Raw genomic sequence first — 18,915 nt, 5'->3', positions numbered from 1 at the left:
TCTAATCACTAATTCTGATTTTATCCCTCACTGTTTTTCTGAAGACTTTCCCTTACCATAATTCCCACACCATTTCTACTCTGTCCTCCCCGAGTAGTAGATGTTGGACTCCAAGCGAAATGGTTTTGCTGCACTGCATTTCCATCTTGTCTAGCCCTCCTTACCATCACGTCATCCACCTCCAAGCAAAATCCTGTCACTGATTGGATGCATCAGTCCTTAGTTCATGTTTGACAAGTTGATTGTTTCTTATGTTCAGCTTTCAATCACCAGAGCTATCCCAGGTAACCCAAAATGGGGAATCAGTAGCTTGACTCAGGGCTGCTGGGCTTTATGATGGGAACACAATTGCAAACAGGCCCCCTCCCGCCATTAACATGGGTCCATGGCTCCTAAACTCAATTAACACTAGTAAATACCCATGCTCATTTTTGATGACATTTGTTAACACGACCAAATCACCTAGAGACAATTTTTACACCTTCGAGTAGTTAAGCCCTGACACAGCACACAGTCTGTGATTTGTGTTCTCCTATTTAGAGGATACTGTACACCACAGTTGATGTCAAAGCAGTTGGTCTGTACAATTTTTCTCTGGACTACAACCCATTCTTAGTTGAGTTTGAGGTAGAACCACCCATGTTTTGGGGATGTGGGAGGAACCCCACAGAGACACAAGGAGAACATGCAAACTCCATACCAACATTGGCCATAATTCAGGATCAAACCCTGTAGTTTGTGCATGGGAGGAGAAAACCTTAACCATTATGCCAAATATGCCTCTTCAGAGAAGTGCCTTTTTACTAAAAGAAAGACCCAAGTTACATTCAAAAACTTTATGTAAAGACCCAAGGAAGGAAAAAAAAAATAAAATAAAAAAGAGAGAGAGAAAGGTGACATTTCTTTTGATATAAACTGTCAATCATAAGTTGATGGTGACTTTTCCTGCAGACAATATCAGCTTTGGAATTATCTCCAAATGCAGATCAAATCAACTGAGACGTGATAGAATGCAATATTAATTCACAGACACATAGGAGATTACAAAACTAGCCAATATAACCGGATTTTATCCAGTATATGGCCCATAAGGCAGGAAGAAGGCATAGGTTTAAAAAATGTCTCCAATTCCAGTACTTATCACCTGTGAAAAAAGAACTGCAGACTGCTCAAAAACTTTTCCCCTTTACACTGCACACCTCTATAGCATAAGGATGTCTGACCATTCTGAAAATCAGGCCAGATGGTCAAACATCTGCCTGATGGTGTAATTGTATGTGTAAGGAATTATGCTGCAGCAGTGATCTAATACAACATGCTTTACATTTCTAGAAATACCATATGCAGCAGCAATTTTTGGGTACATCAGTTAGCTGAATACACTGTTTCTAGAGTGAAGGCTGACAATTTCAGCTAAGAGTAGAGGGTTTACAACAAATAATTTGGACACTTTTCTCAGCAAGATGTGGGGCAGTTTAGTTTATGATTTGTTCATTTGTTCTGTGGGTGCTGTACAGTTTAAGTAGAAATTTTGGTTACTAAACATCTACCCACACTCACAGATTTGTAAGCAAAGGAACATAACTGAATAGTGGTGAAACAGTAAACACATATTAATTAATCTGATAACAGCAAATTTAGCTCTTTTAGTAATTTAGTTATACGGCTTATGGCTTTGTACTTATTTTCACATGCTGTACTCCATTTCAACTTTCAATCTTTTTATGATGCTATATTCTATCAAAAGAGAATGCACAATCCAACATTGGTAAAACATAAGGTATTTGAGAAATAAGTTTCTTCTACAGCATGATGTACTAGTCTCACTTTTTGTTTATGTCTTTGTATTTGCTTCTTCGCATAAAAAAATTGCATTATGTGCCACACATTCACCTTTTTAAATCGCCTTTTCAAAAGATGAATGCATTATTTACTTCTATGTTTAATAAAACATGACACATTTTGGTAATGAATGTCACTAGATCATTTTGGAAACGTATATGAAATGTCTGTTTGAGGGCAAGCTTTAACCAAGTCTTTTTACGGTCACAAAAAAGAAAATAAAAATTCACTGATTCAGCTCTGTACAGAACATCATTTTTAAAAGTGAATATCACATTTCACAGAACACCCCTTAACTCCCTGGTGTGACCTGATGTTAACCGTCACTAACAGAAAGTGGTGTCGAGCATTCCATACTTTATGCAAAAATGAAGGTACTGTAGTCTCTCTCCCCAGTGCTGGAACATTAATACAAAGGGCTTCCGTATTACAAAGAATCTGCTGGGATCTGTTAAGAAAGCATCTTAGCCCACTTAGACCAGTAAAACAAATAAAATTCCTATCTTTTTGGGCAACTAGCAAGGTAACAATAGGAAGACTGTATGCCCAATCCTTGACTTGTAAGTCCTCTTTAGAAACAAAAAAGAGAAAAGAATACAGTTTTAAGAAAAAAAATACTCTTATGTAAATGTGAATATGGCAGTCTGAATGGTGTGTGTAACTAAAAAGAATTCAGCATGTTCCTAAAGATGACAAATGTATTTCTAGCTTACGGCCCTCTTCTGGGCTCTGTTATCAAAGCCTAAAGAATCTGAAATTAATGACTGTTTATGAACGTTCATTGTACAATTAGGGATAAGCATTGCAGCATTAATATACGCGCTACAGAAAATCATCATTAAACTAAAGGAGTTTACCTTTACAACTAATATGACATATCACCCTAATGGAAGCATCCCTGAGCTCATATTTCAAATGGGACTACAGTCCTGGAGGTTAAAATGAAACCCTTAAGACTCCCACAATTCTGCAGGCTGCTACTGACTAACACACAAACATGGAGAATATGCAAGGTTCCTCATTTTGTAACTTAGCAGTGATGCCTTGAGTGTCGTTTCTGTTTGCTCTCTTTGGGTGAATATCAGCTTTTGCCATACACTCTGGTTTCCTTACACATCTAAAAAAATGTGATGGAGGTGAACAGGCAATTTGCCAAAGTACCCATAGGTGTGAGTAAGTGCACACACATCCGTGTGCGTGGTGTGTATGTATTGTGCAGTGGACTGGCACTCCATAAAGTAGTAGTTTCTCTGCCTTTCAAACAATGAGTGCCAGGATAGCCCCATCTCACCAGTTTCTGTGAGGTGGATTAAGCAGATGGGTAGTGAATAATTAACTAACTAGTCGTGCAGGGAAAAACATCTAATTCCATGGGTGTTAAAAATAATGAATTGTCTGAATGTTAACAGATATGCTGGCAACATTTCATTTTCTTTCACTACTGGCAGATCAAAGTTGTTGCCACCTCCCTCCAGCATGTATTTATTTATTTACACTTTGGAGCAGGAATGATCCAGCTGTACAGAGTCAACTTTCAGTGAAGTCTCATGGAGAACAGCAGCAAAATAACACAAAGGTAAAGCTATAAAAGTGAGAATACTAGCATTTAAATGGGTTACTAAAATCATTACAAAACATTTCAAAGAAATTATGCTACAACACAATACACAAAAGACTCATCATAAAACAGTTTCTGAAAGTAAAGGGACAGCAGTGTCAGACAAATGAAGTTTACTGATGTCTAGTGCTATGTTTTTGAACTAACCTAGAGGATAACAACCAACATACAGGACTTGCAAATTTAAATCAGTCACCATTTTAATATTTATAACTGCTTACAGCATTGTTTACAATGACTTCACTTTTATAATATTTGTATCTATTGCTTATATCCTTTGTTTTTACAACTTGCTTTTGTGCCATAGTTTTTGTATTTACTTACTATTTTACTAATGCATGACAGCTTGGAACATGGATAAAAAAGACTCGGCAGGATTAGTTCACTTTTAGTAAGTGAAACAATAATAAAGAGAAGAACTAGTAGATCTGCATATAAAACATTCATAAATATTTGAATTACATAAAGGGATACCGCCTTACAAAACTGAGTGGCAGGTACAGAAAGGACTCTATTGCAAAGAACAGTATACAGTCTGTTTTAAAGAAAAAAATGTGTTCAGATGCATGAAGGTCAAGGGGCTGAAAAATTTAATTCGTTCATACTGCAAAACCCATTTTATCTCATTCACTGTCTCAGGGGAAGTACAACCTAAACAAACTGAGGAAAAAGGATGTGTAACTCAAGACGGAACTGCTTGGAAGTGTCGAAAATATTAAACAGCTCAAAACTTTTATTATTGAAAACAAAATACAAGGAAAAGTACTTGATAAGTGTTTTCATCCTTTCCTAGAAACATCGTCAAGATAAAGATTAATCTCATTATGTTAAATAAATTAGTTATTTTAAAAACCACCAATCAGGTTGCTACAATCTGTCAAGCCTTCATGTATGATCAACTGTAGTTAAAGTGGTACAACCTGAACAAGCATACCTCCTAGTTTAGTTCGTAAAACCATAAAAATTCTTTACAATTAAAACAAACAATAAATATCTATACAGCTATATCTATATCTCTATATAAATTCATTATATAAAAAAATACATACAAATCTCCCATATATTAAAAAAAAATCAAGCCACATCACATCCAGAACATTTCCAAATGTCACATATGGACACCACAAGTCATAGAAAAAAAATAATCATCATAATGACAATAATGGCAAAAAATAAGTCCATACATTCCTGTTAAAATAAAAATTTAGAAATGTTTAGACTGTTTAAATACATTCAATTCTAAATTCTCTCTGTAGTGCTCTTATTTTTAAGAAGCAGGAGACTGAGATTTGCTCATTCAAACCAGGCCAGTTAACGGCAACAGTTAGAAATTGCCAGTACAGATTTTGTTTTTCCAATAGGAGTGACCAATATTATATCATTCACCTGCACATATTCCAACATACAAAACTTAAACTAATGTCCACTCATACAAAGCATTAGTTTCTTTCTTGTTCTAATTTCATACAAATGTTCATAAATCTGTTTTTTTTTTTTTTTTTAAGTCTTCTTTCAGTCTTGCCAGTATAGAAACTAGTGCAGAGCATTCAGCAGGCACGGTACAGCACCCCCCCCCTCCTTTACAGTCACAGGTAAACCTTTTAGACATAGTGAATTGTGATTTGCTCGGTCTTATACTGTCACAGACTAAGATGTGTTTACAATACGGGCATCCTCCACGGGCCAGTTTCAACAAAGCCTGCACTAAGCGTACACTGTTCTGAGTGAACAGACAACACAGACATAACACACACCTTCTTCCTCCTAATTTTAGTTTTCCTGCTGATATTTTTGCAGCTTTAAATACTGACAGGGATTCATAATGGTCACCACAAAGTGGAGACTACATGTACACTTAATGTAATCTTTCTGACTGACTAGAAAGCACAAAAAATGTGCTAAGAATTTTATTGAATATATGTCATGTACACTTAGAACATGCTTAATGTAGGCTTTATTGAATCTGGCCCCACATTTTTTCATTGCTGCAGTCGTCTTTCTCACAAGTTTTTTTTTGTCTCAAAAATTGTTTTCAAATTTTTACCATCTTTAAAAACTACATTTGTTTTTTCCACTGCCAGTTCTCCAAGATCACTGTCCCAAATCAACAGACACCAATTCTTTTCTAATACATTTTTGTAACATAACTGTTGTCTGAAAAAAAAACAGTAATAAAAGAATTTTTAAAAACAGTGGAAGTTGGTATCGTATCATTATCAGAGAGTAGTGTTGTACAGCTGGGGAATGTATTAGACCTAAATTCCTTGAAACTGTCATTCACGGAATCTGTCCCATGTGTCATTTGATTCTGGGCATCACCCAGTACAGGTCTAAAATGACCTCGCTCACACTTATTAATCACTTTGACCATAGGATTATTGATAAACCTAGTTGGATATCCTTGTTTCATAAACATATCCTTAAAGGAGACTACATTCATCTAGGAAGGCATCCTCACCTGTAGTCATACGGGCAGCTCAGATGAACTGCCCCTTGACTACTGCTCTCTTCTGATGTATCAGATGGGAGCTGTTAAAATCCAGAAAACTATTTGAATACGTCTCCTTCCTCTGAATCCTCAAGGCGACTCTATTACTAATTAAATCTTTTTCTAACCAGATATCCCAATAAGCAATATAAGCATTATTGCGTTGTTTGTAAAACAAAGAACATTTGTGGTCTGATTCATATAGGAAAGGAACAGGAAGAGATCTTCAGATTCCCCATCCTAAAGAATAAAAATGTCATCCAGGTATTGTGTTTAAGTGCACCTCTTTGGATTCAAATGTGTGGTTTCTTTTCTCAGCAAACATAATGGCAAAAAATGCCACCCAAAAGGCCATGTAAGCCTGACACTGCTGTTACTTAGATATACTGGTCCGTCTGTTTAAAATGTTTTGCTAACCATGTAAGCCTGACACTGCTGTTACCTAGATATACTGGTCCGTCTGTTTAAAATGTTTTGCTAACCATGTAAGCCTGACACTGCTGTTACTTAGATATACTGGTCCATCTGTTTAAAATGTTTTGCTAACCATGTAAGCCTGACACTGCTGTTACCTAGATATACTGGTCCGTCTGTTTAAAATGTTTTGCTAACCATGTAAGCCTGACACTGCTGTTACCTAGATATACTGGTCCGTCTGTTAAAATGTTTTGCTAACCATGTAAGCCTGACACTGCTGTTACCTAGATATACTGGTCCGTCTGTTTAAAATGTTTTGCTAACCATGTAAGCCTGACACTGCTGTTACTTAGATATACTGGTCCATCTGTTTAAAATGTTTTGCTAACCATGTAAGCCTGACACTGCTGTTACCCTAGATATACTGGTCCGTCTGTTTAAAATGTTTTGCTACGTTTTTAAATGAAGTATACCATGGTGCTTACTTATGACATACAGTTAGTTGACAATTTCAGATATAAAAATACCTACAGAACTTTAGACAATCTTTGTTACTGAATGAGTTTATACTTGGGGGTGAATGGGGAATGAAGCATAAAGTTCCCTAAAAAATCTCTTAATCTTAAGAATTTTATACAATAAATTAGTACACACATATTTCTGACAGCAGTTTCAATTACAAAGTGATGAAAAGAAATATAATGTCACCCCCCCCCCCCCAATGGAACTATGCACGATGGAATTTCACAGTGTGCCAACACATTTTATGACTTTATGTGGTATGCATTTGGCCGAGTAAGAACAAGAAAATGTGCATATTATGAAGTGAATCTAAACATATCCACAGTAAGGATTATGTAAATTTATAGTAAGAAAGTAATATTTGGAAATCAAAACATGAATTGTGTCTTCATATATTCCTGGAATACGATAAACTGTTTCAGTGCACAGTCTGCCCTTGTCAAATATAGCCATTCTGATAGGTACACTTACTCTGACAGTGCAGAGGCTACATAAAATGTGTACAAACATAAGCTATAGCAGTAGTTTATCACACATTCAGAATACACACATACACAGACATACACAGACACCAACACACACACACATGCGCACACACACACACACATGCTAGATCAATTACATCACCACCAAAACAATGTAGTCTTTATTTGTATATCTCAGCTCAGCTGTGCCTTCAACAGATCTAAAATTCCCTTGAAGGCAAAACTGAGCCATGACATCATACTGAATGATACTAAATAAAGCATATTTGTGTTTATCCAACTCCAAATTTTTTTCTTTGCAGTTGTAAAAGCCAGATCTATGATGGTAACTGTGATTAGATGACAGCAGGGGTCAGTTACTTTTATTCACAGATGACCTCTGCATGTAAGAATTACAGCCACTTTACTGACTGTATATACCTCACATATCTGAATGTGATAAAATGGCCATAGTAATGTAGTCCAGCTTATATCATACATATATATATATATATATATATATATATATATATATATATATATATATATATATTTATTTATTTATTTATTTATTTATTTTATTTTACATTTGTTAACCGGGCTGGTCTAGCTGGATACATATCCGTTTTCAGTAGAGGCCCGAGGAGAAAAGCTCCAATACACAATAGAAGTACATAATTAAATTGCAAGATTCAAAGTATTGTTACAACAAGAGAATATAGCTTACATATGCAGGAATGAAAATTTACATAGATGCTATATAAGACAAAAGGACAGACAGGAAATTATACACAAAACATTGATTTCGTTACAGATACTGGAAAATAGACTGAAATCAGAGATTTTCCTTATTACTAAAAAGGAAAGAGAAATTTTAGAGATCTGCAATTAGGGAAATGGGCTAGGGAAGTGGAACTAGAAGTTATGAGATATGTAGTTAGTCAGGTTCACGATATATATATATATATATATATATATATATATATATATATATATATATACACACACACACACACACACAGTCTTGCCCAGTAAATGCTGCTCAATGAATGTTTAACTGTGATCAAACAGCAGCAGCAGCCCTGTTCACTTTTATCCAGACTGCAGCCCAGTACACACCAACTATAGCCACGTTACTGAATGGACATAACTCAGATGTCTGAATGTGGGCAGATAAATACTAATAATAGCAATAATAATAATAATAATAATAATAATAATGGCCACAGCAATGTAATTCAACTTGTTTCAGGCAAGCATATAACAACATCTAGTTCAAACAGTCTAACTGTTACATAAAATAAATAAATAATGGTCACAGCAATGCATTCAACTTGTTTTGCTTAAACACACACTAACCCTGCAGTGACAACTTAGCATGATAAATGTACGAAATATTATGACCACAGCAATATAATGCTAATGTCAGCTACATTATGCTCAGAAAGTTAGTATTATATGTCCATACTCCCTTACAAATGTCTTCTTTTACACATAGTTACTCTACCAATGCCCTTTACATGGTCAGAGATCCTGATAATCTCTTCCTGTCAAGTAATCTCATCCCAGTGATTAGATACAAGAGTGTGATGAAATGCATATCCTCTTGTTCCCTTTTCCACTATATGTCATGGCAATTAATAGCTTTGCTCTCCATTCTCCTCAGCAATCCTGTAACATATGCCCTCCATTAGTGATTTACTGGTAACAAATAGATGAACCAGGATTCAAGATGGTTTCCCTTTTTTTTCTTTTCTGTATAACATACTGGTGGCATAAATAATTATAACTTATGACAGAGTACTTTTTGTCACTTCACTGTCACCACTGCCTCTGAGGACATTTCCACACAAGGAATGACAGCAAAATGTACACGGTCTCTTTCTACTCCGGTACAGCCTAAAAGTTACCATAAGAGAATTAAAACCAAAGGAAACCTCAGTGTTATGGTCATAATATTTTGCAACATGATCACAGCACTGAACTTTATTTTAATCATTTTGTTTTAAAAAAGTGCAGTAAATTGCCAGCCTCTATAGCCCGCTACCCTTTACCACTTTTATCACAACTAGCATACAAACTGTTCTCAGTCACTTATGTTCTGAGGTTCCTACCGTGTCCTACTTTATTACAGTTTTCTACTTTACAGTTAAAGCCACATCTTGATGCAGCTAATGGTGCTAATTTGTTATTGACAGAACTGCAATACTAGGTTCCCCGGCAGACATTTAGTTCACCAGTCCTTCAATGTGGTAGCCTTCCTTTCAAGGTGTACAGAAGCCTGAACATGAATAAGGAGTAATTGTGACCGAAGCATTGACATGGGCCACATATTCCCCGCCTAAAGGGAGGGGCTAGGATGTACAAGAGTCCCATTGCAAGGATGTTGGTAAGACCAGAAGCAATCCCTATGGCTTTCTTACCTTTCTAGAGTTAGGGAAGACTGGCAGGTACAGGGGCAAAAAGCACTAAAAACTACTGCCAACAAAAATGTACAAACTAGAATATAGAGCAGTATCACCTCTACTTCTTATAACAGGCAAAGTCATCCCATAACCCAGATACAAAGCACAACATCTCACATACACTCAACACTAGCACTAACCCAAGCAAAATCTAGCCTGAAATCTAACCCCAGTAGTAACCAACACTTCAGTCTTACCCCAGTTCTAGCTCTAAGGTCAACAACTTGCACATTTAGTACAGCTGTCATCTTTGACCAAAAGGAATTTCTTTGAAAGCATTCATTCACATTGCATTTCACTCAAACATGAAAGGTGCACAAATCAAATGAAATCAACATGATACAACCAAACTACACTCTAAATAAATCCCCAAATTCAGTCATACATCTACACAAAAGAAAGCACCAGATAGGCCAGACTAATTATTGTTTAATAATCAAGTATTAACCAACTATTTTCATACAGAAACTACCAGTGACCCAAGTGAAAATGTCTGCCTGCATTATTTACTTCAGCCTTTTTAAAACACACACACACACACACACACACACACACACACACACACACACACACACACACACACACACACACACACACACACATTATTTTCAAGTTTCCAGTGATAACCTTTTGTTTTTTTCTGCACTAAATACAAAACTACCTCACAGCTCATGACTTGGACATTCTACACAGAAATGCAAAAAACCCATCATAATTCCATGCATACACTCCCTTTTTTTTTACACAAACAAATGTGCTTACCTGTTATGGGCTTACTGCAGGCCTCACACTTCTTGGCATAAAGATCGCCGAAGCATATAACACAGTATGGCTTTTCTTCATGGGAAGTAAAGGGCTGGCCAGCCAACTGGGTCTTGCAACCAGTGCAAACAAAGCATTCCTTATGCCAAGCCTCCTCACGATAAGTCACTCCTCCTTTAGTCAAAGGCTGAAAATTTAACAGAAAACACAATTTTAAAAGTGAAGCAAGAACAGAATATACATTATTTACACCATGTGAATTTATTGTAGCAGAAGCATTAAAGGTGCAGACTCTTAGACCCACTGGCGCAGCAATGCAAATACCCTGGCCACAAACTTGTAAGGGACACTAAATGCTGAAAAAGGTAGGCAGCTAACCAGTAATTAAATAATTGCAATAATAATTACTTACAGCAGCTTGCACACTGTATATCTACTGGTCCAAGATTTTTTAAAGATAGTTAAAACTTTAAAAATAATGAGTTCCACATCAATGGAAAGATGTAGTGTGCATTTCCACACTTCTGTGATGAGGACAACCATCAGAACGTGACTTGGTGATCTGAACAACCACCCCGAGGCAGCACATCACAGCCTGCTCTGCCCTCTTCCTGACCCAGAAACACCCATCCTTTCCTGAACCACTAGGTTTAACTTTAGACACCTTGGCCGCAGTCACAGTTTTATCCCACTACACCACAGAAGCTGGACACTTTCATTAAATCTGAAACAACAGAAATAAACTGCTGCGCAAAAGGATACATGCCAGATTTGCTGAGTGAAAATATGAGTTGAAATATTAATTTCCAATATTTTGTTTGGATTATGGCACAGAAGAGACGGGCTGTCATACAACTATACATCTCAGATTACGTAAAGGGTAAAGAAAATCACTTAACGATCTGATCATGACAATCTTCATTGGGAATAAATATCATAGAGCAGAATAAGTTACAAGTGAGCAACCCGTCACTGCAAGGTCAAACACACTAGATCGGACACCATTTGTAATGTAACAGAACAACATCCAAAAACAGACATCCATGTAGACCTCTAATGCTGGCAGTGCCCGCTGTAAGTATTCCAGCAGTTTAGTGCACAGGATTAAGGCTGTTGAAGCTACCATGCTCCATCCTGTAGTCTTGGGTTAGATTCTCTCACTTTCGAGTTTCCTACTTTGCAATTGTACTGAAGTTACTCAACCAGATAACGCTTGCATGTTACGCCCGACGAGGGGCACTTGTGTCGGGTTGATTTACCTGGTTAAAAAACAAAATTAAAAAAAAAATAAAAAGGGGGAGGCTGTGTAATTTTCTCACTTCCCTACAACTGGGTACATCTGTGCTTCTGTGGGAGAAACCAAGGAAACAGATTAGATTTCTGACTAAGGGGAAAGTTGACAGTAGGAAAGGCAATCTTTAAAAAAAATGAATGGAGGAAGAATAGGAGAGATGGAAGCACATGACTCAATCACTCAGCTTTCTCCGTACCTTTCCAGTTTTAGACATCCAAGGATTGATTGGTCCACTGTTCTGATTTCTCAATAGATTACAATGATTTATTTCTTTTCATTTGGTTTATAGTGCAGCCAGTGGCAGAAAAGATTATCGGAGGTCATTCAAAGTCAAACTGAACCAACAGCAGACAGAGATTTTCTGCAGGAATTTTTGAAAAAATGTGTCTGTGAAGCTGTGTTCTCTGGAAGTTGAATTTCCTGTTTTTACTTTCATCAAAAATGAATTGAGAGACAGTGGTAACAAAAAGAATAAAAAATGATTTCCAGTATGTCCCTGGCAATTCATGGCTTTATCTTTTGCTAACATAGACTGGGAGGCAGTGGCAAAAAGAAGAACCACAGAATATTGTCATAAGCACCACCAGCAAGTTCATGTTAAAAAATATATAAAAAATTGTCATGGATATTTGATGCTTCACTTATCAGGTCATGTTAAAAACATTTGTTGTGGATATGTCTCTCTATGTACAGCAGACCTGATTACTGATTGCCAGGAAATGCTGGGTTAATTACTCGTAGAAAAGTATGAATTAAACTTTTGGAGTCCTGGACCTATTCTCAAAAGGTTAGATCCAGTTACACATTATCCTGCTGTAACTTTTGTGCATCTACAGTAAAGTGAAGGGCAGCTTAATTTACTGACTTGGGCTAACCAGGCATTAAAGGCTACTCTCACCACACTTCTCAAAAGCTCCTCTATTAGTGACAGCTTTGTATATGGTCTGGCTGTACTGTGGTCTGCACTAAAGTTGCTGTCTCTGCCTGTCTCATTTTCAGCTTTGATTTCCGGTGATTAAAATAAGAGTCCTTTAGTTGCTAACATAAAGAAACTTTATGAAATTGGTTTCATTTAGCTTATGTTTCCTGGTGTACTGGCTTCATTTTAAATACTACTTTGTTTTGTTAACTTAAACGCTGATGCATTTACCTCTTATCTGCTATACTGGTTTCATTTATATGTGCAGTACTGAAAATTTTAGAGTCTAAGAAAATTTTATTTGTGGGTGATGTCTGTATGTGTGCGTCTTTCTGTTTGTTATACAGCTGAGCGAGTGTCTGCTGTGTGCACGTGACTGATGTCTGATTGGAGGTGCAATACATAATATACACACACAACTTTGTATTAGGGCTGGCCACTTGGTGATGAAAACATTGGTTTTAGGCAATTTGGTCACATTGACTAATGTTAATGCAACACCATGGCCCCATGTAAAAATGGGAAAAGGGGAATTAATGACGACACACACACACACATTTTTTATATTTATATATATATATATATATATATATATATATATATATATATATATATATATACACACACACACACACACACATGTGTATGCATGTATTCACGCACGAGATATATACATGTAGGTATGTAAGGGGTACAGTGAATACTGAAACTCACCATACTCCCTTTAAAATTGTGGTCACTTGGCTTGCTATTTTTGTACTATTTGGGGTACTGAAATATGCATATGTAAATTGCCACAGTGCAGCAAGGATACATGTTTGAGTCAGCTTTGTAGTTTTACATCTATCAGAACTACAACAATGATTATTTATTTATTTATTTACTGATTCTTCCCTCACAATAGGGCAAAAGTATGCATTATGCCCCCACAATCCAGGGTGCAAATTTATATACAAGCACATTTTGAGTGCTATTCTGCTATGGTTTGGGATGGTCCCCTGCTAAGATTCTGAAAGCTGATACGTATAGATGGAAGAGAAACACATTAAAGGAAGAATGAACTGTTGACAAGTTTTTCTTCAAATGTTACTGTTATATTTATCTGTTGCCATTCCAATGCTATTAGGAAAACACCTGTCAGATCATAATTATGCAAAGAACTGCAAGCAGGACGTGACAAGGTTGAACAAAGGTGTCTAAAACACAAAAATGCATAAGAAGAGGCCGGTCATTAGTATCAGGTCAGTGCCTGCCTCCTTCATAGTGTTGAAGCAGAGTCACGGTTCACATCACATAAATGAACCATGTAATGGAATTACCTAACAGCCAGCTAGATGCCTGGGAGGACAAGCTTACTCCGCCTTGCAACAACTATCACTAACAAAATGAATATTAAGCACTGAAAATAAAACACTTTTCACCATCACCATAGTGTCTACTTAATGACAAAGCATCAAAACACACATGTAATGAAATAATTAATGTTTTCCATATGCACGTGCCTCCAATGGGGGAGTGTTAAAAGCTGTTGAAAATATTAAATATTTGTCATGGGTGTCACATTTTGTAAAATGCAGCTGTTGTCCATAGTGGAAGCAGTATTTTAAAACAGCTCAGTTGTTCTGCTGCTGACACAAGAACAACAAATAAAATGGGTACACCTCAGCACTTGTTCACAGGAATACATCATTTGATGCATGCATAGTTTATTGGCAAAAAGCATCTAGTCTAGTGAACTAGCAAACTTGATTAATCACACCACATACTAAATTCAGACATTACAATGGATTACATATATAGATTATAGGGGAGATACCTACAGTACTAATACTATACTTAAATTACCTTTTTTGGTTACTTTTCTACTTCAAAGAAGGCAGGCACTCCCATGGAAGGCTAGATCAGAGAAAGCCCTCTGGTGACTTGGTTACCACCTCAGAGTCTTTCCTAATTTGTTTACAGTGGTATTTTATCTCTTAAAACAATCAGCCATTCCAATTTCTAATCAGCTGTGGGCACACCCCTGTCATCACCAAGTCTTCATGTCATCTGAATAATTTCACGCAGACATATATTACTAGAGCTGCAGAACTGTTGATAAAAATGCTACTCTTCCATGCCATGCAAGACAGTAAACAACTTTAAATGCCTGTTATTCAGGCTTTTAGCTCAAAGCAGTTAGTCTCCACCCACTGAAAAGTTACTTGATATACTATTTTACCTACTCCCATACTCTTTAGCTCCATTTTCTAATACTGTTAGTGATTATGGCAGGGATGAGGCCTGGAAAGACCGTTCCTACTACTCCATTGTTCAGCTTTTATTCCTTTGGATCAAACACAAATGTCACCTGGCAGTGATAAACATGGATCCACCCTCCTTCATGCCCTATATTTGCCTGAAGGCTTTCTGTTACCCCCATCCAAGTTTCTTGTAGTCTTAATGCAATATAAATTCCACCTCTGCAACAATCCTGAACATTTATCTGAAAGATCATTCTCTTCAACAGACCTTTTCGAGGATCTCGGCATTTATTAAATGAGGTTTCCACAACTGGGTGGAATGTTCTAGGTATTGTACTGCTCTGTACCACAGGCTGATTTCCTCCTTTCAGTATAGTCTTCCTTATAACATCAAAACATCCATGTAGTACTGCTACCTTCTCCATATATTTTCATACATTGCTTTTGTGTTCTGGCCATCCAACACAGATCACAATTCCAGCATGCCTCTTCACTCAAAAATGTTGTTGTTGTTGTTGTGTCTTTCGGCTTTTCCCAGTTAAGGGTCACCACAGCGGAACTCTGGTCTGCTAATGATTGGCAGCAGATTTTTACGTACCGAGTTGCCAGCCCTGATGTACAACCTTCAACGAAGGTACGTCCATTCACGCATGTCTCCAAGCAGAAAATGCTATAGCTGAGAGTCGAACCGGTCAGCGTCTTTCTGTGAGGCGACAATGCTATCGCAGTGGAAAAGTCCCACACTTTGGGACACATTTCATTTATTGGCAGTTTCATTTAGAAACTGATGGATTTGTATAAATGAACTCTTCAAAAGAAGAAAACATCTCTAAATCTAATTACTAATGCAGTTTTAACATTCTTTATTCCTTATGGGGCATCACAAAATCACAATGCTATGAGAAATATAGCAAAATTCTGAGAAACTGGTAGCAAGCTTTTCCTCCACAGTTATATATATATATATATATATATATATATATGGGTGAATCAATAACACTATGAAGTACTGGGATTAGGGGAGCATCGTGAAACATAACACAATGTATGCCCATGTGAAGATCACACTAAGCCACTCTGTAGACTGAATCCAGTACGGAGACCTTCAGCCAAAATCCTGGTCTCACACAAACCAAGAAAAAATAGCTGGTAAGAAGATGTACAGTAATAAATCCTGGCCTCACACAAACCAGAAAGTAATACATTCAGCTGCAGATCAGACATAAATACAAGGAAAAAGGACAAGATCATGTACCTTAGGATGCCACTGAACACATTTATGTTATCAAATAATACACAATACCCAGCCTATCTAGTACGTTCTGGCTGTGTGCCTTTTCAGTTGTGTCAAACAGATATACTAAAAGCCAAGTTGGGAGACACTGACCTATACAGAGAAGATGGTTGTCTAGTGGCAATGAAAACTATATGTTTCCAAGCTGCCGTAGAATTTCAGGAAAAGAAAATGAGGCATAATTTTCTCCCAGCGAGCCCGTGCTGTTGGCAATCTGGCATGTGAAAGACAAACAAAGCTAATTTAGTGATTCTGTCCTTCAGAATGAATGCACACAGCTCTGCTATGGCAGCCATAGTTGATAAGCCTGCGTATAATCTGGCCTCTAAAGCAGGGTGGTATAAGCTTCATTCATTTTCTATGGCACAACTTCTGTCAGCAACAGTATGAAAAGGAGAATCGGGCTCTGATGATACAGAGTTAAATTTCAGAATAGCTCTGCTCTGAAAATTATCCAACCATGGGTACTATTTCCTCAACTTGCCACAAGTCCTTGAAGGCTTTCTTTTTCTGTAACGACTTAAAAAGAAAAACATCTTTACAGTTAAAATAAACAGACTAAGTAGAGAGGGCTACCAAATTAAGCAGAAACTGAATAGCAACTTTTTTATGTTATGCATTTGTCAACTGTGTAAGGCAACTGGACACAAATGTCCTTTTACAGGGTTGACCTGGGAGCACCGTCTGGTTAAGCCACTTGTTCAGTCACACAGTAGGGCAAATAGAGGTTGAAGGAATCAAACCTTGCACCTTGGATTACTGTAAGACAGTCATTAACAGCTCAAGAGTTTTAATCTTCTGTGATAAATTGTGCTAAAAAGCAATGAAAGTTATCATACACAGGTGAAAAACGTAGAAGGCTGGAGTTTAGTTTACTAGGTACAGACAGAAGATGCCTGATTGAATAACAAGAAAACTTGTTGCGTAGGCAACTGGTATTATGCAAGATGATGTGCTCTGACCGATACACCATCAAAGTACTTTAACAAGTGTATCAGCATATGTCCTTAGTCTGAGGGTTGGAAAGCATCTTGTTTAATGCTTGTCCTTCATATTCTGAGTGATGGCAAACCTTATTGCTTAATTTTGGTCAACAGGTTTTGCAGTAAATTTGAAAGCCCCTTGTTCTGGGTAGAATCTTAAATACTGGAAGAACTTCCAGACATGTTTAGAATAGGTAAATGCCTGCACTGCTATGAACCACTACTACGGTTTCACTGTTTTGCTGCTTTGGAGAACAGTTCCAAGTCCTAGAGCATGGCTCCACTAGTGAAAACTCCAAATGGAACAAGAACTTAATTATGTACAACTCTTGTCAGAAATTTCTTAGGTGATATTTGATGAATCTTGAAAGTAATAATATCTGTGCTGGTTACTGTTTTACCACAGCTATCATTTAGATGGAGGTGTTTTTAAGAGGTCAAGAGAAGTGAGGGTGACAAGATCACTATGATAAGGGCCATCCATGATGACCAGTTAGATGTACAGTATTTCCATGGAGGCAGCAAAGTAAACTAAGGGAAGCCAGTGGTTTCTAAGACCTGTAGAAAAGACTTTATACAAAGTTGCTTCTAACACCTGTGGGAAAGACTTTATACAAAGTGGCTAACACCTGCGGGAAAGATTTTATACAAAGTGACCGCAGAAGACTTGGCTTAACCAGTCAAACCCCTTTGTGCTTAACTTTGTAGAATAACCATTGACTGACCAGACCTATTGTTCCCACTTAGAAAAGAACCAAACAGTATTAATAAAAATCCTTTTGTGGTCCACATAGCCAGGTGAGAAGATGGAACCCGTGGGCCACTCAGCCCCACGAGGGGATGGAACCCGTGGGCCACTCAGCCCCACGAGGGGATGGAACCCGTGGGCCACTCAGCCCCATGAGGGGATGGAACCCGTGGGCCACTCAGCCCCACGAGGGGATGGAACCCGTGGGCCACTCAGCCCCACGAGGGGATGGAACCCGTGGGCCACTCAGCCCCACGAGGGGATGGAACCCATGGGCCACTCAGCCCCACGAGGGGATGGAACCCGTGGGCCACTCAGCCCCACGAGGGGATGGAACCCGTGGGCCACTCAGCCCCACGAGGGGATGGAACCTGTGGGCCACTCAGCCCCACGAGGGGATGGAACCTGTGGGCCACTCAGCCTAATGAGGACAGGGAACCTGTGGGCCACACAGCTAGATGAGGAGCTGGAACCAGAATGAATTATTTCCCATTTTACAGTGTTCATCTGTCTTTCAGGTAAGCTTCCATTACTTTCCCACATCCCACCCTGTGATTTCCAAAGGATACAGTAATCATGGGCAGGCAGATGATCTGGATAGTAGTGAGTTCTGAGAGACAAGTTTACTTTTTACTCATACCACTGTTACTTTTACTGCATAATGATGTCTGGAATGTAGGAATTACCTACACTATGAACTATACATGTTCCCAGTTCCCTCTCAGATCATGCCTCTTCAGTCTGTTCAGTGGCATTACCAGGCTCCTCCTATTCCTTGATATCAGTCCTTCATTACATGCCACAGAGTGGTTTCAGACATCAAAGTGTCTAAGGAGTAGCAGGCCTCCTGGACACT

The 18,915-nt window shown here is 37.8% G+C and overlaps 1 protein-coding gene across 1 annotated transcript in view; it reads right to left on the bottom strand.

The window, feature by feature from the left end:
• The window catches only part of FHL3 (four and a half LIM domains 3), a 906,726-nt gene that overhangs the window by 38,130 nt on the left and 849,681 nt on the right, over nt 1-18,915 (bottom strand). Inside the window, exon 7 of the mRNA XM_044083498.1 lies at nt 10,579-10,765. Coding sequence (XP_043939433.1) covers nt 10,579-10,765 — 187 coding nt within the window. The remainder of the gene's footprint in view (nt 1-10,578; nt 10,766-18,915) is intronic.

This window comes from Protopterus annectens, chromosome 1.part1 (assembly GCF_019279795.1).
Source record: "Protopterus annectens isolate FY-2018-M chromosome 1.part1, PAN1.0, whole genome shotgun sequence".
In the NCBI taxonomy this organism is placed as follows: domain Eukaryota; kingdom Metazoa; phylum Chordata; order Ceratodontiformes; family Protopteridae; genus Protopterus; species Protopterus annectens.
The sequence above is the reverse complement of the archived record's forward strand: the minus strand, read 5'-3'. Positions and strand labels throughout refer to the sequence as shown.